Source organism: Rutidosis leptorrhynchoides, chromosome 2 (assembly GCF_046630445.1).
Source record: "Rutidosis leptorrhynchoides isolate AG116_Rl617_1_P2 chromosome 2, CSIRO_AGI_Rlap_v1, whole genome shotgun sequence".
In the NCBI taxonomy this organism is placed as follows: domain Eukaryota; kingdom Viridiplantae; phylum Streptophyta; class Magnoliopsida; order Asterales; family Asteraceae; genus Rutidosis; species Rutidosis leptorrhynchoides.
The window spans coordinates 119,996,656-120,019,890 of record NC_092334.1 but is presented as its reverse complement, the minus strand read 5'-3'; the positions used below and the strand labels follow the sequence as shown (position 1 = coordinate 120,019,890).

General features: G+C 33.5%; 1 protein-coding gene and 1 non-coding gene across 2 annotated transcripts; one reads left to right on the top strand and one right to left on the bottom strand.

Moving 5' to 3' along the window:
• Nucleotides 1–17,578: 17,578 nt before the first annotated feature.
• On the bottom strand, nt 17,579–18,661 carry LOC139888207 (uncharacterized). Its single transcript, XM_071871232.1, has 2 exons — nt 18,482–18,661; nt 17,579–18,241 (listed from the first exon to the last, which is right to left on the bottom strand). Exons 1-2 carry the CDS (start codon nt 18,659–18,661, stop codon nt 17,579–17,581), a joined length of 843 nt encoding a protein of 280 aa, XP_071727333.1.
• Nucleotides 18,662–19,474: 813 nt separating this feature from the next.
• Nucleotides 19,475–19,581, top strand: LOC139894764 (small nucleolar RNA R71). The gene has a single exon (XR_011775249.1). It is a non-coding gene; the product is annotated as a small nucleolar RNA R71 (small nucleolar RNA).
• The last annotated feature ends 3,654 nt before the right edge of the window (nt 19,582–23,235 follow it).

The following is a 23,235-nucleotide window of genomic DNA, read 5'->3' as shown; positions in this document are numbered from 1 at the left end:
TACCACCGGAGGAAGTTATTTTCTTCTACCATTACCTTGGGTTTATAGTGTTTTTCATTTTTCCGTGTCTTTATATTGCTATACGCATTGATATACACGGTTTGTAATTTCTGGGTGGTTATTGGGTTTTATATCTTTCCTTATATTTCGATGTCTCTGCTTCTGTCTTTCCATAATCATTGACATCTATAGTTAATACTCTCTCCAATTTACTGTGATTTATACTCCCATTGATATTTTGAAGCTTCATGCTTTTGTTTTATCTTCCCGACTTTAAATCAAGCGAATAATGGTCCAGAATTCGTAGGTATGAATTACGAAATGAACATAATTAATGTTCTAAAAAAAGAAACGGTAATAGCACAATCTGACTTATCAAATTACCAGAATACCTCGAAAAAGACCGAATCATTAAGAAAATATTTTCTTGATAGTTTAGAGGTTAAATAGAATGAAAGAGTTATGTAACATGGTTTATAATGAGGGTATGATCTGTGAACCTTTATCACGTTCTATTAGAAACTCAGCATGACTTACTGTAATATAATCATGTTGATCAAATGTCATTATATTATACTAACTCATGCTTCAGTTCCCAACACCGCTTCAAAAATATTCATATTTTAAACTCGAAGGTTTCAGAATTTAGAAACTAAAATAGTTTCGTTTATGATGTTACACAGATATCGCAAGGAGAAAATTGATTTCCGATAAGAATGATTATGGAATTATCTCCAGGAATATGAAGGATATTTATAATGAAAGATACGATGATATCTTAGAATTTCTAATATCAGAGGATGATGAAGAATATTGTCTGCAAGGGTTTAGATTCGGAAGCAAGGTATTCATTAATGGCTTCAGCAGATACTGAATAATTTGGATTCTTTGAAGGAAGGTTTAGTCTTTGTAATTTATCCACAGCCTCTTTCATATTTGCTCAATCCGTTTTCCAGTTCCAAACCTTCTCTTTTTCTGAGCTTTGCCAACACACTATTCTTTATCATCAAACTTTTGGCTGTTAAGGTCGTTTACAGTTTTTGCTGCTTCATCAGCATTCAAAGTTATCATAACCGAATCGTTGGTTATCAATCCGAGGTGTTTTCAAAAGTTTGAAGGGTTTGCATGAAGATTGTAATTGTCAAGATACATATGATGTTCTAGAATTTTGAACGATACAAAATTTTTTTTCTTCTGGGTTTATGAATAGAAGTGATGTTCCAGCACAGTTTTGAAGTCAAAGTATAGCATTTGAAAGATGTAAGAATCTAAGAGTGATGTTTTCTGTTAAATCTTGGCTTGGATTCTGATTTTTAAAAATCAGAATATGTAATTGAATTTGTATGGAAACGATTGTATATCGCTGTGAGCATAGTTAATAATTTTTGAATCAAAGTTGAAGAATGTACAGTATAACATATTAATTGTGAACTTATATATTTCCCGAGTATTACCTACCCATTAAAGATTTCACAATTAATACTTTGTACAAAAGAATTTTTTTTTACCGTCTTTATGAAAATATATGTATGTATATTTTCTTCAGATGTAATACAGATTTGATGAGTTAATATCATATTAAGCTCATTTGATTTTTGAATTGAATGAATAATCTCTAAAACATTAAGGATTACATAATCTTCGCGAAGTATTTCACTAAATAAATCAATACTTCATTATTTATTCTTATTCCTCGGTGAAGGATGTTGATGCTCGTGGAATTCTAATGAACTTCATAAGATATAAATGATGTTTTCTAGAAAGTTTCGAGTACATCGAAGATAAAAGTGAAAAATCAAACATGTAATTGATTAATACACTAAGTTCATTATGAAATGGAATTCATTGAGTTGAAACAGATATTTGTAGTTAACGATGGTTAAGTTGTGAACGAAGGATGTACATCATAGCATATTAGTAATATGAATTAACCGAGTAGTATCTACCCCTTAAAATTCACACGTAATAGCTTAGTACGAAAAGATTCATGATGGTTTTAAAATTTATATATATAAGATGTACATATAAATTCTTTAGATGAATTGAGTTATTACTTCATAACTCATTGATACAATATACTCGTTGTTGACTCGTAATGATGTCCACGGTGCTTTTTTGAACTGACGGAGCTTGTGATGTTAGAGGTGCTGCTGATTCTGACGATGTTGACAACACTGACTGTGCTGGTGAGGCTAAGGGTACTGTTGATGTCGGTGATGCTGCTGGTGCTTGTAACCTTTGCACCATATTCCCCAAAGCCACTACCCGAGCGCGAAGCTCGTTGACTTCTTCTACTACACCGGGATGATTGGCAGTTCGGACGAGCGGATGAATAAGATCCAGAATTTTAGAGAGACTTAACTACATAAATAGTCACTGTGGTTTGTCAAATATTGCAACTTTAGTCACTATAGTTTTTTTCTTGCATGTTTAGTCATTGTGGTTTCAAAAAATTGCAATTTTAGTCACTAGAGCTCACTGACGTTAATTTGCTCCGTTAAGTGTTAGTCACATGCCTAGCATGTGAGGGTATTTTGGACCTTTTAATTTTTATCCATGAACTTAATTCCTTTTGCTTTCATTTCTCCTCCCATCTAAGTAAATAAACCCTAATTTTTCCTTTTTCTTTCACCTCCTACCACCTCTCCTCCCAATACATAAACCCTAAGACCACCATGGCATAAATGAAGCTACAGATCAAACATGAGCAGCCATCACCACATGGAAAAATGATGAGTCCAAATGTTATTTCAGACCTAAACCACTATCGTCGCCTGAGTCCAAATGTTATTGTAGTTCCGGCGGCTGTAACCCATTAATCACCACCACCGGCGGTTGTGAAAACCATCTTGAGAAAGACAAAACTGCTGGAAAGGTCCCCTTTTTATCTTCATATTAATCTATTTATATAAATAAAAACTTTAATCAACATCATATCTAATTTACCTTATTATCGTCATGTTTTCTATTTTTTTCATGAAGTCAGCTTCAGCTTGAAGCTAACAAGAAAGCTATGAATCTGAGAGATCGGTGGTGGCGGCGGCTGGTAAGGAAGACAAAAAAAGTTAGATCTGAACTCGAAAAACATATATATTTGATTTCCAAATCCTCGGTTAACAACACCGCAGCTCCGGCGGACTTCGATAGTTGGAACCACCGCAGGTCCGTCAGAGTAATTACCGGATTCTGCTATTCTTTCTTGCAGGAGGTGATGCGTAATAGCGTCGACGTGGTGGTAGATATATAGATATGAATAACAATTTGCAATAGAATGAGTTTTTATTTGTGGCAAGGATTTACAGTGGATACGATCTGAATTTTTAATTTGTTAGAAATGGATTTTTGTTTCTTTGTTTGTAATGGAATGGATAAGAATGTGTTAAATGAATTTTTTTTATTTAATTTGATTTATGTTATTGTTTTGATTTAGCTTTATGTTATTCTTATGATATTAAAGGATTCAAGGATTTTAAAAGGGGTTTTGATGATGATGAAGTTTGAAACTGGAACGGTCCTGTATTAAATCGATGTGAAAGTGTTTGGTACATGTGAAATTGTAGTTTTAGGGTGTTTTATTATTAATTTGGGGAAGATGAAGGTTGGTAGTAAGATTAGAATATAAAAAGGGGATAAAAGAGATGATGGAGGTGGCACATGATCAGCACATGATGAAGATGAATTGATGAAATTACCCCTCATGGGAGCAGCACATGATCAATTCAAACGGACTAAACTAACGCCTGTCAGCATAAGTGACTAAAATTGTAATATTTTGAAACCACAGTGACCAAACTTGCAAAAAAAAAACCATAGTGACTAAACTTGCAATTTTTGACAAACCACAGTGACCAAAAGTGTAGTTAAGTCTTTTAGAGGGTATATGATCATGACGATATATTCTGGAGATGAGAGAGAAAATGGTACTACGAACAGGTTCGCCGGTAAGTGCCTCAGGTTCTACGCCAAGAGGGCAATGTGGTGGATGGAAGGGATCGCCTTCTTCTTGTCTCCAATAATTAAGTAGGCTACGAACCCCATCCCCAATTCATCCAGAATAGATGATGGCTAATTGGTTGATCCATTCCGATTACACTGTCTTCGGAATTCAGGTGAATATCCATATCGGAATAGCTGCCAGAGTTTAAGGAATTTGAACTAGATACGGGATCCATCTTGTATAATTAGGGAGATGATTTTTGATATGAATTAGATTATAGAATTTAGTTTGGTATTCTTCAATACATAATTTACATATGTATATATAATACCAAATTCCATAAATCACGGAGAAATTTTCGGAAGATGTCAGGAAAAGTTTACAGTAACAGATATGCTAGGATATGAATTTTGTCTATACACTATTCATGCAATCAATGCAGTAAAACGTGTCTAGACTAGGAATGATAAACAGGTAATTTCAGACAAGAAATGATAAGCAAAACTTTTGACATGCAGACACGGTCGAAGTCCAGACTTATTAATGCATCCTAACAACTATCAGTTAGACATACTCATGCAAGACCTAGTTCGCTAGGACCAATGCTCTGATACCAACTGTGACGATCGCTCCAAATCCATATAGACGAACACGTCATTCATCGATTTCATTGCGAGGTATTTGACCTCTATATGATACGTTTTGTAAACATTGCATTCTTTTGAAAAGGCACACCATAAATGAATATTTAAATCAAAGGTTTTCGACATTTGATGATTTCTACATATAGACAATCTCCGTAAATAATAGTTTACAATAGTACTTCCGTTGACAATGCAGTCAAAATAAGATACATGGCGATGATTTGGTGAATGCAACGTTTCCTTAAAAAAATATGCCATGTAAGACTCCATGCACATAGCTTGTATAACATATAAGCAATCAGCGGAAGACTTCTAGGGAACCTGAGAATAAACATGCTAACAAGTGTCAACACAAAGGTTGGTGAGTTCATAGTTTTAATGTTTCGTATAATCTGTATATGAAGGTGGATCACAAGATTTCAGTTGTTTCATCCAGAAACGTTTATCAAAATATTCTACGAAATTGAGCACCCTGGTAACTAAACTTTAACGTATATATAATTTGTACCTTTTGTATAATCATCTTAATAATACACGCAAACCAACGTGTACGCTTCTCAAATAGCATACATCCGTTAAAAGGCTAGTGCTCTAGCTCGGACGGGGATATCAAGCACTATGGATCCATATACTACTACTCGCGCCCACCAGTTCTTATAACTGGCAGTTACTAGTTACCAAAGCTAAGGGATTTTCGGTTTAAACTCAGTGTAGAATTTAGTAGGTACTTGTATCCATTGCGTTTAAAATAAATTGCATGTATTCTCAGCCCAAAAATATAGATTGCAAAAGCAATTAAAAAGGAAGCAAATGAAACTCACCTTAGCAGTATATAAAGTTGTTTACTAAAACGTGACCGAAACTCGAAATATCAAATAACCGTAGATCTCAACCTAGAGAACATATGTTGGTCAATAAATGTCTATCAAGGTAGGTCAGGTCATTGTGTATCACAATCCTAATGCTCGAGATCGACATACAATAGTTATCAAAAGTTATTTCAAAAAGTCAATTTTGACAATTGTTTAAGAAAACGAGACATGCCTTATATTAGGATTCATTTACTCGGTTGGTAATATTCAAAAATCCATTTTATCAATCTTGTAAACAAATTGTTTAAATCTAAATTGCAGATTCAAAAGCAATTTCAATTAACGTCAATCATAATTCAGTTGACCATATCTTTTAATCCGTTCATCGAAACTATTCAGTGTCTAAATGAAAAGTTATTGATTTTTCACCAGCTTTTCAAAAACATGTATATCATATACTTTTTACTAGTAATATATGTATTTAATTCGTGATCTATTATAAACTGTTTAACGATGAAATTTAGTATACAAGCATGTATAAATATATATACTCGAGCACTAGACATGTATACACTATTAATTTATAAAAGATAAAATATAAATGCTTACGTATCAATTTTGTGATTCAATATTTCAGAAAAGTACGTAGACGTAACGGAGATGATAAACACTAGGTTAAATATACCCCCGAACATTACCCATAACCTCCTTGGCAATAACCCATAATTTCCTTAGTTCTATCCCGCTCGAAAAATCATTTTGAAAGTGATACGCTCAAGGCCTCGTCGTAGTATTTTATGTATAATATTAATACTACTAATAATAATAAGATTAATAATAATATTAATCTTAATAATAATAATAATTATAATAATAATAATAATAATAATAATAATAATAATAATAATAATAATAATAATAATAATAATAATAATAATAATAATAATAATAATAATATAAATATAATAAATAATACGGAGGAATGATTTAAAAAGAAACTGGAAACCAGCTCGAGCTTTTATAGGATTCTGGCCTGCTACAGTACCCCGTGCGATCGCATGAGTTTTCAGTGTTTTTGCCATGCGATCGCATGGCCGCCTTATCCGTGTTTGTTTGCTAGTTCGTCGACATCAAATAGTGTACTGTAGCAAATAGTGTTTTACTGCAGCAAAGTCGTTTTCACTGTAGCACTGTAGCAAAGTACGGTTTCACTGTAGCAAATAGTGTTTTATTGTAGCAAATAGTGTTTTACTGTAGCAAAGTCATTTTTACTGTAGCAAATAGTGTTTTACTATAGGAAAGTCATTTTTACTTGTACATATATATATATATATATATATATATATATATATATATATATATATATATATATACACACACACATACATATAATTGTTCATGAATCGTCGAGAGCAGTCAAATGTAATGAACAGTTCTAAAATTTTGAGATTCAACTTCATAGACTTTGCTTATCGTGTCGGAAACGTTAAATCATTTAAAGATAAAGTTTAAATTTGGTCAAAAATTTCCGGGTTGTCACAATTGGTGACCCTTGTCACTGGTTTCTTCCCACTTTCTCTTGAGTTGTTTCGTGTTGGCTTCTTCGACCGCCTGCTCTTTAATTCTTCCCTCAATCTGATTTATGAGTTTATGAGCCATTCGACTTGCCTTTTGTATGGAAGCGGGCTCGTGTGAACTCACATCTTCTTGAATCCTTACAGGTAACCCTTTTACAAAAGCGTCGATCTTCTTTTCTTCATCTTCGAATGCTCCCGGACACAATAGGCACAACTCTGTGAATCGTCGTTCATATGTGGTAACGTCGAACCCTTGTGTTCGTAACTCTCTAAGTTCTGCCTTGAGTTTATTGACTTCGTTTCTAGGACGGTACTGCTAGTTCATCAATTGCTTGAATGCCGACCACGGTAGTGCGTAAGTAGCATTTTGTCCTTCCTGTTCAAGATAGGTGTTCCACCACATTAACGCAGTACCTGTGAAGGTATGCGTAGCGTACTTAACTTTGTCCTCTTCAGTACACTTACTTATAGCAAACACCCATTCGACTTTCTCGGTCCACCGTTTCAATCCAATTGGTCCTTCAGTTCCATCAAATTCCAAAGGTTTGCAGGCAGTGAATTCTTTGTAGGAGCATCCTACACAATTTCTTGCGCCGTTAGCTGCATTGCTAGATTCAGAGTTATTATTGGTATGTAGCGCAGCCTGTACTGTGGCTATGTTTGCAGCAAGAATGGTACGAAATTCCTCTTCGCTCATATTCATGGTGTGTCGAGTAGTCGGTGCCATTTCCTTTAAAATAGCCAACTGATTCGAGTTAATCATACAGAATATTAAGAGTAGTCAATAGTATTTCGTAGCATAATATGAACTCATTTATAAAAGCTTTTTCTTCATATTAGCGTTTTATAAGTTTAAATTCGGGTACTACATACCCGTTAAGTTCATACTTAGTAGCTAATATACGATTCAACTACTACAATTCCATATGAAAAACTGATTATAATAATATATCACATACAAATATTCTTCAAACTTACAACATCGCTATATTACATATAACATGGAATATAGTACACTTTGATATATGACAGTTTTGAAGATAAATCTAGTTAATACGCAAGTCGTTCAGCAAAGGAAATAAAGACACGTAATTCATAAGTCCAGAAACAAGTCATGCATTCAGGTTTTACTAAGACGACTTCCCATCCTTGGTCTTGTGGAAAATAACCGTTATGACCATTGGCTAGGCAGCATGTTGTAATGTCGTCAAAAGGACGAGGGTTTCGTAATGTCCAACAGCCCCGTAATAATCTAAAAACCTTGTTTCTCACCCCAACTACTGAATCCGTCACTTGTGGGAAGGTTTTATTTAAAAGTTGTAATCCGATATTCTTTTTCTCACTTTGGTAAGAAGTGAACATCACTAACCCGTAAGTATAACATGCTTCTTTATGTTGCATGTTAGAAGCTCTTTCTAACTCACGAAATCCTATGTTGGGATATGTTGAGTCAAAATAGGTTCTTAACCCGTAGCGTAAAATTGCATTTGGGTTCCCTGCATTTAATGCTTTAAAGAAAACATGGCGTAACTTACGGTCTCCCCAATGTGATATACCCCACCTATCAAAGGAAAGCCTTTTGTAAACTAAGTCATTTCTAAAAAGTCTTTCAAATGTTTGACAAGTTAATTTCGCCATAATTAAATGTGCTGATGAATTCTGACCGACTCTAGACAAGATTTCCTCAATCATATCCTCTGGTAGGTCTTCTAAAATATTCGGTTGTCTACCCTTAACGTCCATTTTGTTTTTATACTGTAAAATAGACAAGGATTAGATTCGTAAAAGATAATTAACAAACAATACAAGCAATTTTTACATAGAACATAAAAGTACAAGCACACTATAATACATATAATACACAACATGATTACAACCCTCTAATCTGAATCACTGGTTTCTTCTTCTTCGGACTTGGTTCATTTTCCTAATTTTCTAGGAATATATGGTGTTCCTCTAATACGAGCCGTCGTTTTCCATAATAGTTTAGAAAAACCTAGTGGTTTAGAGGTTGCCGGGTCATTGTTACATTTTAGGAAATACGGATGTTGCCGATACATATAAAGTTCATCGGGGTTGGAATAGGGTTTCTCTATTTTTATACCTTTTCCCTTATTATTTTCTTTCGCTTTATTAAATTGGGTCGAGGTAATTTCTATAACATCATCGGAATCCTCATCGGAATCCGATTCATCGAAAAATTGGTAATCTTCCCAATATTTTGCTTCCTCGGCGGAAACACCATTGACCATTATTAACTTTGGTCCGTTGGTTAAGGATTTTCTTTTATTTAATCGATTTACTATAGGTATCAATATTTCTTCCTCCGGAACCTCTTCTTCTTCCAGTTCCTCCTCTTCTGGTTCCTCCTCTTCCGGTTTCTCTTCTTCCTATTCCTCCTCTTCCGGTTCCTCTTCTTCCGATTCCTCCTCTTCCGGTTCCTCTTCTTCCGGTTCCTCTTCTGGAATTTATGAATCTTCCCAAAATATATTCGACTCTTCATTATTATTAGGTAAATCGATGGGATTTGTACTAGTGGCAGACATCTATCACACAATATCAAACACATAAAGAGGTTAATATATCACATAATATTTACATGTTTATAATATATAGTTTCCAACAAAAGTGTTAAGCAATCATTTTTAAAAAAAACACGGTCGAAGTCCAGACTCACTAATGTATCCTAACAAACTCGATAAGACACACTAATGTAAATTTCTAGTTCTCTAAGACCAACGCTCTGATACCAACTGAAATGTCCCATTCATATTGATTATAAACGTTCCATATTAATTGATTTCGTCGCGAGGTTTTGACCTCTATATGAGACGTTTTTCAAAGACTGCATTCATTTTTAAAACAAGCATAACCTTTATTTTATCGATAAAGGTTTAAAAAAACATTACGTAGATTATCAAATAATGATAATCTAAAATATACTGTTTACACACGACCATTACATAATGGTTTATAATAAGAATATATTACATCAAAAATAAGTTTCTTGAATGCAGTTTTTACACAATATCATACAAGCATGGACTCCAAATCTTGTCCTTATTTTATTATGCAATAGCGGAAGCTCTTAATAATCACCTGAGAATAAACATGCTTAAAACGTCAACAAAAATGTTGGTGAGTTATAGGTTTAACCTATATATTATCAAATCATAATAATAGACCACAAGATTTCATATTTCAATAAATCCCATACATAGAGATAAAAATCATTCATATGGTGAACACCTGGTACCGACATTAACTAGATGCATATAGAATATCCCCATCATTCCGTGACACCCATCGGACATGATAATTTTGAAGTACTAAAGCATTCCAAATTCCAGAATGGGGCTTGTTGGGCCCGATAGATCTATCTTTAGAATTCGCGTCAATTTGGGGGTCTGTTCCCAAATTCTTAGGCTACCAAGCTAAAAAGGGGCATATTCGGCTTCGATCATTCACCCATATAATGTAGTTTCATTTACTTGTGTCTATTTCGTAAAACATTTATAAAGTTGCATGTATTCTCATCCCAAAATATTAGATATTAAAAGTGGGACTATAACTCACTTTCACAGATTTTTTACTTCGTCGGGAAGTAAGACTTGGCCACTGGTCGATTCACGAACCTATAACAAATATGTACATATATATTAAAGTATTTTTAAAATATATTTACAACACTTTTAATACATTTTGATGTTTTAAGTTTATTAAGTCAGCTGTCCTCGTTAGTAACCTACAACTAGTTGTCTATAGTTAAATGTACAGAAATAAATTGATATATATTATCTTGAATCAATCCACAACCCAGTGTATACACGTCTCAGGCTAGATCACAACTCAAAGTATATATATTTTTGGAATCAACCTCAACCATGTATAGCTAACTCCAACATTACTGCATATAGAGTGTCTATGGTTGTTCCAAATAATATATATAGATGGATTGATATGATATGTCAAAACATTTACAAAATATTTTAGAATACATGTATAATACAATATAAGTTAGCTAGGATATGATTTGTATAGAATTGTTACAATATTTCCCGTAGCTACAACAATCAAAAATATCCATTCTTGTTTTACCCATAACTTCTTCATTTTAAATCCGTTTTGAGTGAATCAAATTGCTATGGTTTCATATTGAAATCTATTTTATGAATCTAAAAAGAAAAAGTATAGGTTTATAGTCAGAAATATAAGTTACAAGTCATGTTTGTAAGAGGTAGTCATTTCAGTCGAAAGAACGACGTCTAGATGACCATTTTGGAAAACATACTTCCACTTTGAGTTTAACCATGATTTTTAGATATATTTTCATGTTCATAAGAAAAATCATTTTCCCATAAGAAAAACTTTTAAATCAAAGTTTATCATAGTTTTTAATTAACTAACCCAAAACAGCCCGCGGTGTTACTACGACGGCGTATATCCGGTTTTACGGTGTTTTTCGTGTTTTCCGGTTTTAAATCACTAAATTAGCATATCATATAGATATAGAACATGTGTTTAGTTGATTTTAAAAATTCAAGTTAGAAGGATTAACTTTTGTTTGCGAACAAGTTTAGAATTAACTAAACTATGTTCTAGTGATTACATGTTCAAATCTTCGAATAAGATAGTTTTATATGTATGAATCTAATGATGTAATGAACATCATTAGTACCTCAATATTAGTAGGTAAACCTATTGGAAGTGACAAGAAATGATCTAGCTTCAAAGGATCTTGGATGGCTTGAAAGTTCTTGAAGTAGAATCATGACACGAAAACAAGTTCAAGTAAGATTATCACTCGAATTAAGATAGTTATAGTTATAGGAATTGAATCAAAGTATGTATATGAGTATTACCTTGATTTAGAATGATATCTTACTGTAAACAACAAAGATTTCTTAAGGTTGGATGATCACTTTAGAAGATTGGAAATGAGCTAGTAAACTTGGAAGTATTCTTGATTTTTATGAAACTAGAACTTGTAGAATTTATGAAGAACACTTAGAACTTGAAGATGGAACTTGAGAGAGATCAATTAGATGAAGAAAATTGAAGAATGAAAGTGTTTATAAGTTTTTTTGGTCGTTGGTATATGGATTAGATATAAAGGATATGTAATTTTATTTTCATGTAAATAAGTCATGAATGATTACTAATATTTTTGTAATTTTATGAGATATTTCATGCTAGTTTCCAAATGATGGTTCCTACATGTGTTAGGTGATTCACATGGGCTGCTAAGAGCTAATAATTGGAGTGTATATACCAATAGTACATACATCTAAAAGCTGTGTATTGTACGAGTACGAATACGGGTGCATACGAGTAGAATTGTTGATGAAACTGAACGAGGATGTAATTGTAAGCATTTTTGTTAAGTAGAAGTATTATGATAAGTGTCTTGAAGTCTTTCAAAAGTGTATGAATACATATTAAAACACTACATGTATATACATTTTAACTGAGTCGTTAAGTCATCGTTAGTCGTTACATGTAAATGTTGTTTTGAAGCCTTTAGGTTAACGATCCTGTTAAGTGTTGTTAACCCATTATTTATTATATCAAATGAGATGTTAAATTATTACATTATCATGATATTATGATGTATTAATATATCTTAATATGATATATATACAATTAAATGTCGTTACAACGATAATCGTTCCATATATGCCTCGTTTCGAAATCCTTAAGTTAGTAGTCTTGTTTTTACATATGTAGTTCATTATTAATATACTTAATGATATGTTTACTTATCATAATACCATGTTAACTATATATATATATCCATATATATGACATCATATAGTTTTTACAAGTTTTAACGTTCGTGAATCACCGGTCAACTTGGGTGGTCAATTGTCTATATAAAACCTATTTCAATTAATCAAGTCTTAACAAGTTTGATTGCTTAACATGTTGGAAACACTTAATCATATAAATATCAATTTCATTTAATATATATAAACATGGAAAAGTTTGGGTCACTACACCATTCCTTACTTTTGAAAATCACAACATTTCTTCGTCAACCGTTAGATCCATTGATGGATGCATCTTACGCTTAAACACTTCAAATTCAAAATTCTTAAAAACATCCTTTGAATCTTGACGATCACAATCAGCGTTTAATCATCTAAAAATAAAATTTCTTGAAACCATCTCGGATTGATAACCAACGATTCAAATATGGTTGCATTAAATGCAGAGGAAACATTGTAGAAGGTCTTAAGGGCCAAAAGTTTGATGATAAAGAATGGTATAAGCTCATATTTGGAACTGGAAAACGGATTGAGAAAACTATGAAGGAGGCTGTGGATAAATCACAAGGACTAAACCTATACTCGAGGAATCCAGATGATTCGATTTCTGATGGAAATTACAGAAGACATATAATCTCCTTACGCATTCTAAATCCTTATAGAAGAATTTTTCTCATTATCATTCGATCTTAGAAATTCTAAGATATCATCATATCTTTCGTTATAAATATCCTCTATATTTATGAAGATATCTTCATAACAATTCTTGTTCGCAATTAATTATCTCTTTGCGATATCTTTATCACATCATAAAGGAAACTGTTTTAGTTTCTATATTCTGTAAAATTCAAGTTTAAATTATAAATGTTTTGAAGAAGTGTTGGGAATTGAAGCATGAGTTAGTATAATATAATGACGTCAGGCCAACATGATTATATTATAGTAAGTCATGCTAAATTTTTAATGGAAGATGATGATTCATAGACTTTATAATCATCATTTGCCATGTTACATGACCCTTACATTCTATTTAACCTCTAAACATATCAAGAAGATATTTTTCTTGATGATTCGGTCTTTTCTAGATAGTCTGATAATTTGACAAATCAAATCGTGCTATTACCTTTCCTTTCTACTTTATATATTATGATCATTCGAAACTTCATACCTACGAATTCTGGACCATTACTTGCTTTATAAAAGTATGAAGCTCCGACATATAAGGGAAAATACAAAGCCCGATAACAACACTGAAATTACAAACCGTGTATATCAATGCGTATAGCAACATAAAGACATGGTAGAATTAAAAACACTATAACCCCAAGGGAATAGTAGAAGAAAACAAATTCCTCTGGTGGTAAATGAAAAAGAAGAATGACTGTATATATGGTCAATATAATAACAAGGATCAGAACTGGATTAAGCATTTTCTTAATCTTTTGGAAGTTTGAATTGAGGAAGAAAGTATAGAAGTGTTAAAGATAATGGAACGGAAAAAGCTAGATTATAGCGAAATTCCAGACACAATAATCGAGACAATTTACCGCATTTAATCAGAGAAAATCCCAATTTCCTTAATTACCGGAGAATCAAATCTTATAAAGATTTACGAAGATTTCTTTAAATCCCTTAAATTCCGAAAGTCAACTATGACTACGTCAAAAGTTAAGACAAAACTTTATTACCTCATTTCACTCTTTCGTGATAGCTTCACTCGTACTCTTCGAGTAATCGAATTATTTTATCTATATTATTCAAAGGTGATAAAACTCTATTTTTCAACTCATATTCATCATTAAAATATTCTTGTTATGAACAACGACGATCTCTATCTATACGAACTCCTCTCTGTTTTGTCCGCCCTAAAATTGTGGCATAAACGCTCAAACTTTTAAATGAGCTCAATACTATTCATAACACATTTCATGTGTTCAGTTTACTGAAATGCTTGTATAGTACCATCGTCTCTTTTGAGGATAACCCAGTCAAATGACACTCTTGCTAATCCTTTAGATAACCTCCGCATTAATGATAAAATGCACTTCATAGAAGAACCTATAGAAATTATGGTTCGTGATTTAAACGCTTGAAACAGAACAATATTCTATCCGTTGGAATTCACGAAAGGCCCCGAGCATACCTGGGAACGTGAAGACCAAATAAAACGGAAATATCCTCACCTGTTTACAAACAACGCCGATTGATGGCAACAACTAAATTTCGGGATGAAATTTCTTTTAACGGGTAGGTACTATGACAACCCGGAAATTTCTGACTAAATTTAAGCCTAACTTTTGTATGATTCCGAAGATTCACGAACAATTTTATGTGTGTGTGTGTGTATATATATATATATATATATATATATATATATATATATATATATTAAAAACATTACGTGTTATAATAATTTCTATTATTTAAACGATTTTAAAATAAACTTTAAAATATAATTGATTTTGAAAAATTAAATATTAAATAAATATTTCAAATATATATTTCGAAATGAATATATATATATATATATATATATATATATATATATATATATATATATATATATTTCAATGTAATAAATTAGTAAAAAGAAAATAATACTTATCATGTAGTAAATGTAATAGTAATAATAATAATAATAATGAGACTAAAAAGAATTCTAAACAAATACATCCTTATGTTGACTAAAAAAAAAAGGAAAGTATAAACTAGTACATCCTTATGTTGACTAAAAATAAAATTATAAACTAGTATACATATAGTCAATTTTGGTACATAAAGTATGTATTTTTATATTGAAATTTTAGGCTATAAATACTCATGAATGCAAGCATTAAACTTGCACCATTTCTCACACTTACAAAGTGTTTCTTTCTTTCTCACCATTATCATCTTTGTTCTTACACTTCATTATTAGTATTCTTAATCAAGAATCAAACCACTAAAGGTAGTTATAAGCCTACTGAATTATAACATATTATTATTTATACATAAAATACTACGACGAAGTCATGAGCGGGTCATTTCAAAACGGGTTTTATGAGCGGGATAGAGCTAAGGAAAGTATGGGTTATAGCTATGGAGGTTAGGGGTATTGTTCATGAGGTTAACCTAGCATTTGTAATGTCCGTTATATCTGCGTACTTTTTCCTGCAATATTGAGTCACAATATTGATACGTAAGTGATGTTTCCATTTTCAATTATTATTATTATTATTACTATCGTTATTATCACCAAGGTTATAATCAAGATAAAGTGCGCTATATATGAACCTCAACGCTACTTAAGGCCTAGGGTGATCCTTGGTACCATTATGGGACGCTTGTGGATCTCAAATGCAAAACATAGATTTTGGTCAAGAGATCCGGGGCCAACCGGTAACAACTGATCATTCAAGTGACTTGTATGATAGCAACGAGATTTGAGATTGTCGTACAACGTCTTGTTAAAGATTATAACCCGAACTTTCTATAATTGGAAAGTTAATAAAAGTGGAAAATTTCCATAGATAGTAACCTTTCCGAAAATGGAATTTCTTTCAGAAAACCATTATCATTGGTATAGTTACCATACTTATGTCTATTAGACAACATCTGATCGTACATTCTATCTCTAGGTTGAGATCCCGGTCACTTATTTCCATTCATTTCATTCCTTTCAAGGAATACTTCAACTGCTATTTAAAGTGAGTTTTCATAGTTCCCTTTTTATCTATATTTTTGGGCTGAGAATACATACGCTACTTTTATAACTGTTTTTATGAAATGAATACAAATACTAAAACTGATTTTTCGTGAGTTTTCATATGCTCCCTTTTACTCTTTACATTTTTGGGCTGAGAATACATGCGCTACTTTTATAACTATTTCTATGAAATGAATACAAATACTAAAACTGATTTTTCGTGAGTTTATAGATCCCTTTTACTCTTTACATTTTTGGGCTGAGAATACATGCACAACTTTTATAACTGTTTTACACGCTAGACACAAGTATCAACTTTAAACTACGCTATACCCGGCTATGTCCGACTAAGTCCCTAACCTACAAGTATAAACACAACTTGTCTTTGGGGCAAACTTTGAACAAATTTTGGATCTACGAGATCTACTAATTGGTCCCTGCGAGACCAAGCTTATGAATAACTTTTGGATCTGCGAGATCTACTAATTGGTCCCTGCGAGACCAAGCTTATGAATAAATTTTGGATCTGCGAGATCTACTAATTGGTCCCTGCGAGACCAAGCTTATGAATAACTTTTGGATCTGCGTGATCTACTAATTGGTCCATGTGAGACCAAGCTTATGAATAACTTTTAGATCTGCGTGATCTACTAATTGGTCCCTGCGAGACCAAGCTTATGAATAACTTTTGGATCTGCGTGATCTACTTTTTGGTCCCTGTGAGACCAACTTTATGAACAACTTTTAGATCAGCGTGAACTACTAATTGGTCCCTGTGAGACCAAGCTTATGAACAAAAATCTTGTGGTCTAACACTATTATTGAAAATATTATTTATAACAAACATGTGAACTCACTAAACCTAGTGTTGACTTTTTAAGCATGTTTATTCTCAGGTACTTAAATATTGCTTCCACTGTATATCAGCTGCTTTGATGATGATTGCTTGCCATGCTTGGTGTCATGCATTTCATATCATATCAATTAAAGACATTCAATGCATTGTTCATTAAATACAATATAATCTATTTATCTTCCGCTGCAAAACTCAATAAAACGTCTCATATAGAGTCGTTCTCATTTATACAACTATAATTAGATATAATTAGTGACGTTATTCTTCCAGGTCCTATCTGAAGGACATCACAATACTTGTTAGACGGAATGTTTGGGAATAATGTGTTTTTGATATGGATCATTATACGTATCATCAATTTCCGTAATCACAAAGTCAACCGGGAACACCAAGGTGTCAATGCTAACCAAGATGTCCCCAACTATACCAATGGCGGTGTCATACGAATGGTTGGCCAATCTAATTCTAATTCTGGTCGGTTTAAGAGGTTCAAGGTCAAGTCTTTCATAAAATGAGTGAGGCATAAGTTTAATGCTTGCACCCAAATCGGCATATGCATTAAACACTTCCGAATCACTAAACTTGCATGGGAAAACAAATTTTCCCAGATCTCCTAACTTTTTAGGGACCCTTAGCTTTGATTCTATAATCTTATTACATTCCTCTTCAATGAAGAAGGATGTCTCATCTTGATATTTACCCCTTTGAGAGATTAACTCCTTGATGAAGCGACCATAATTCGGCATCCCTTTAAAAACATCGGTGATTTGAATGTTGACCGTCACATTTTCATCATATCTTGGAAGATCTGCCAACTTGTCCTTCCTTAAAGTTTTTGGATACGGAACCGCTTGCTTAGCCTTCAAAGGCTCATAACCCTTTTCTTTCCCCTTGTCATCATTACCCTTAACCCCGGTTGATTCGAATTTTTCTTTACCCTTGCCCGTACTAACCCCTATCTCCTTCTTGATAAAGCATGGAAGTGGTTCTTAGGTGATAAAGTTTTGTGGTTCGGGATTGTCATTTCCCTCATTCAAGGTTAAACCGCTTCGGGTGGTTATGGCATTGACATTTTCATTTTGGTTTTGGTTTTGGTTTTGGTTGGTGTTGAAGCTCTCAATGGGAATGGTTCTTGTGTTGTTATTTTTTTGATTTTGATTTTGGTTGTTTCAGTTATTGCTGTAATTGTTGTTGGGATTGACTTGTGTATTTGATGGTAAAGTTCCTTGAGGTCTCTCAGCGACTTGGTTTGACAATCTTCCTACGGTACTTTCTACGTTTTGCAAAGACGCTTGTTGATGTCTTAATTGTTGCTTTAAAAACTTATTCTCTTTCAACAAAAACACCTCGGTTGTCTCCGCCTTCTTGATATAATTTTGCATAATCTCCTCTAACTTTCTTGACGGTTGAGGTGGTTGAGTGTTTTGTTGGTTTTGGTTAAAGTTGGAAGTATTGGCTTTTTGTTGGTATTGTTGAGGTTGGTTTTGATTGTAACCTTGGTTCTTTGGGTATTGGTTATAACCTTGGTTTTGTTGATATCCTTGGTTGTAGTATTGGTCACTTTGGTTGTTGTAAGATTGGTTGTTGTAAGATTATTGGTTTTGTGGTTGGTAATTATTACTCCAGTTTTAGTTGTAGCTTTGGTTTCGGTTTTGGTTTTGGAATCCGGGTGATGGGTTATTTTGGGTGTTGAAAGAAACTTGTCTTTTGTTTTGGTTGAAGTAACTTTGTATATTTTGGTATGAGTTGTTGTTATGGTTTGATGAACCATCTCTTTGATAGTTTTGGTTACCCACATAGTTAACATGATCATCCGAGTTCATCGAGATATCGTCCAAATCGAGTTGATTGCATTCATTGATTTATGAACAATTCTTTGTAAGGTGAGGTCCATCACACCGCTCACATCCGACTTGCATAGTAACGATGGATTGTTGCCATAAGATTGAAATTGATTATTTAAACTCGCAAGTGTAACTTGATCGTTGTAACTTTCCACTTGAGCTATATTCTTTCTTAGAATATCCCTAGGTGAGGGATTCCAATCATAGGTATGGATTGAAAAATCTTCTAATAGCTTCTCAGCGTTGTTTGGTGACTTGTACATGAACACACCTCCCGTGGAGGAATCAAGAATTTTCCTTGTCTTATCATTTGTACCCCGATAAAAAGTGTTGATATACTCTCTCTTTGATAAACCATGTGGTGGACATGCCCTTAACATCTTTTTGAAACGAAGCCAAGCATCATATAATGATTCATCACCCCTTTGAGCAAAAGCATTAATCTCCATTTTAAGTCTTTTCGCCTTTGATGGTGGAAAGAAATGATTGAGGAAAGTATCACTCAAATCTTGAAATGTTCGAATGGTGTCGGAAGGTAGATTTCGTAACTAAACCTTTGCATCACCTTGAGAAGAAAAGGGGAATGCACTTAACTTGTATGCATCCTCATTAACATCCTTATGCTTGTAAAGATCACAAATATCATTGAATAATTGAAGATGCTCAAAAGGATTCTCTTGCATTAAATCGTGAAATTGGACATCCTTTGACATTGTAAAGAAGTTTTCTTCGAATTTCCAATTTTCGGCCCCGATGAGCGGTTTAGTAATAGCTGGCCGCACCACCGTAGGTGCAATCAACCATGCATTCCACATAGGCGTATCGTTTGGATCTACATTTGGTTCTTGATTTACGGGTAGTGGAATATTGGGAATACCCCCACCAAATGGATTATCTTCGGGTTGTGGATTACCACCGTCCATTTCATCAATACAAAAAGGTAACACGTCAAAGTTTTTCTTTAAAACCCTTTCTTCCCATCTCTTATAAACCCCGTTGACTTGTCTCTCCAGATCGGAATACAGATGTTCAAACTCTTGATCCTTTTGAGATCTCCTTTTCATACACCGTGGTACCTACCTTTGATCATAATCACAAACAAAGCACTGGTTTTTCCAAACATAATAATATATATAAACAAGAAAAGTAACTTTTGTAAGGATAAATCCTTACAAAAGAATGTTCAAACACTTAATGAAAACTAATATTTATCCTAAGGTTTGTTTGGTTGGGGGTTTTGTTTCGAAAACGTTTTGATTAATAACTAAGACTTGCAACAAATAGCAAATAACTAAATATCAAAATGTAAATCAATTAACTAAGTAGTGTTCACTTATCTAATCTACCCTTATGCTTGGATTGTCCTGTTTTACCCAAATTCCTATCACATTCGTTGTTGAACTATTTGATGTTTTATGTCACTGCTAAATCTTAATCTAATCACACTATGCAAACTCATATAAACATTGTATTATAAGATCAAGTTCAATCAGGAGTAGTTGTTGAGATTATGCTTGGATTAAAATGTAACACCCCGTCAAAAATCCCCTTAACGGAATGTTAACTCTGGTCCTAGTGCTTGGCTTGACTTCTATGTAACAGTAATATTCTATAGCGGAAACAATTAATACCTGAGAATAAAACATGTAAAACGGATCAACAATAATGTTAAGTGAATCTACAGGTTTTAGGTAAACAATACAGTATGTTTAAGAAATAACATTTCGAAAATATTTATTAGTGGAAGACCACCAAGGTTCAATGTTAAAGTTTTTAGGCAACACCGTTTCTCGTTCCAAAAGTTTGTTGACACTACTATGTCAAGTTTGTAACATCCCGTTTTTCACGTACGTATCGAAAGGTACCTACTTAATCATTTGTACGTTTATAACTCGTTAGCTTATGCATAAATGTATGAATATATATATATATATATATATATATATATATATATATATATATATATATATATATATATATATATATGTATATATATATATATATATATATATGTATATATATATACATATATGTGCACTTGATAATGTGTGCATGTATAAGTTTAATCATGGGTTTGGTTAGCGTTAAGTCTTGTGAGACTCTTGTGGAAGGCTAGGTGAACATAGGAAGCGGGTTTGGATTGTGCAATGTAAATAAATCGAAAAGTGTATAAGTTGGCCGAGCTGTCCAGTTCTAGCCTTAGGCCGCGTCGCGAAAATTGGGTCCGCGCCGCGGCATAACAAGCAAATTGGGATCAGAAGTTGGCTTAAGAAGGGTATATTTTCCCTTTATGTGTCGCGCCGCGATGATTAATGTCGCGCCGCGATAGTTCTGCAGTTCTGATTCCTGTTTTAGCTTAAGTTAAATGACTTTGAGGGATAAAATGGTAATTTGACATGTAAATCTGATGGGATCATTAACTCTCCACCACACATCCATTTATTTCATTTTTATTTTCATTTTCTTTCCTATTTCTATCCCAAAACACAAAACCCACCTAGCTTGATCTTGAGATTTGAAGTTGGAGATTTGTGAATCAAACCTAGGAGCGAGATTTAAAGTTGTTCTCATTGTCTCTAGCTACGCGTTGATAGTCTCGGTAAGTTCTAACTATAAGTTTGAGTTTTTATTGGTTAATGACTAGGGTTTTGGGTACTAGTGATTTGTATGACCCATTTGAGGGTAAAATGGGTGAGTTTGGGTTATGTTGTTGTAATTAAACCCTAATAGCCATAATCTAGGGTTTTGGCCTTGTGATTTGAGGTTGTAAGTGTCAATTGGTGTTGTTAGTCACTAATGCACTTTAAGATTTATGAAAGAAGGGATAATGGGTAAGTTTGACTTGATTGTGAGTTTAAGTGAGTTAAAATGGGTCAAAATATACTAGTTGACCTAATGGGATGAAATGGGTATGGATTACCCTAAGTTTTGTGTTAATTGAAGATTAATAGACTTTAATTCACTAGTATTAGTGATTAAAGTCGAGTCTTGGCCATTTATGGGCGGTTGTGAGTAGTGGAGTCATTTAATGCAAATTGGGACATTAAATGCTCAAGTGGGAGTATTGTGGTTAATCCCACTAGTTGTTAAATTGAATGCGCACTTAATGATTTAGGTACATTGCGTTGAAACTCGGAAGTGCTAAATCATCATCCTTGTGACAAAGTGAGTGGAATAATTATGCGTTCATGTATATGGCGTGTTTATTTCTGAATGTTATGGTATGAACCACGTGCCGGTAGTGCCATAACATGTGTGGGATAAGATGTGAACCACGAGCCGGTAGCATCGAGTGTGAACCACGAGCCGGTAGCACTATAAACTAAGATGTGAACCACGAGCCGGTAGCATCGAGTGTGAACCACGAGCCGGTAGCACTATAAACTAAGATGTAAACCATGAGCCGGTAGCATCGAGTGTGAACCACGAGCCGGTAGCACTATAAACGAGTATGACTCAAATGCGTATGGTGTGAACCACGAGCCGGTAGCACATAGCGTTATTGGTTAACCATATTGAGATTGTTGTTGTTTAGCATATAAAATATATTGAGTTGAGTATATGCTAATGAAGTGGTGTGATAATTTATGACTTGTTAGTGTTACGGGTATGTCGACATGCTATTTGAGTTACAAGTTCGTATGAGGTATTTGGTTTTGTGATTGCAAATGGATAGGTTATATATATGTATGTATAATTGTTGCACTCACTAAGCATTGCTTACCCTCTCATTGTTTACCATTTTATAGGTTCCGGCTTGGACAAGGGTAAGGGCATACAGTTGGATTAGTTGTCTCCCGTTTGTGTTGACAGGGAATGCTTTTGGGATAGCTTTTGAAGTGGCCGAACGTTTTGGGTAGTTTAGCCCCAAACCATGCTCGAGTGTCATCTGGATTATAAACTATCATTTGTTGTTGGTCAAACTAGTATCACATTTGTTAATGGCCTTTGTGCCTTTTTGTAGACATTAAACTCGTAGTGTGTTTTGACGAATCGTGTGGAGTGGGTTACATGTTTAATTGGCGCGTAAATGTGTATTATTTTTTAAAAAAAAAATTTATCGTACGGAGTACGGGTTGGGTTGTTTCAAGTGGTATCAGAGCATGGTCTAA

Bases quoted from the DNA above. Each gene is read 5' to 3' on its own strand.
- LOC139888207 (XM_071871232.1), bottom strand. From the start codon at position 18,661: ATGCAAAATTATATCAAGAAGGCGGAGACAACCGAGGTGTTTTTGTTG. The intron at 18,242-18,481 runs GTCAATCCCAAC...TTTATCAAGAAG, and splicing joins CTTTACCATCAAATACACAA to GAGATAGGGGTTAGTACGGG.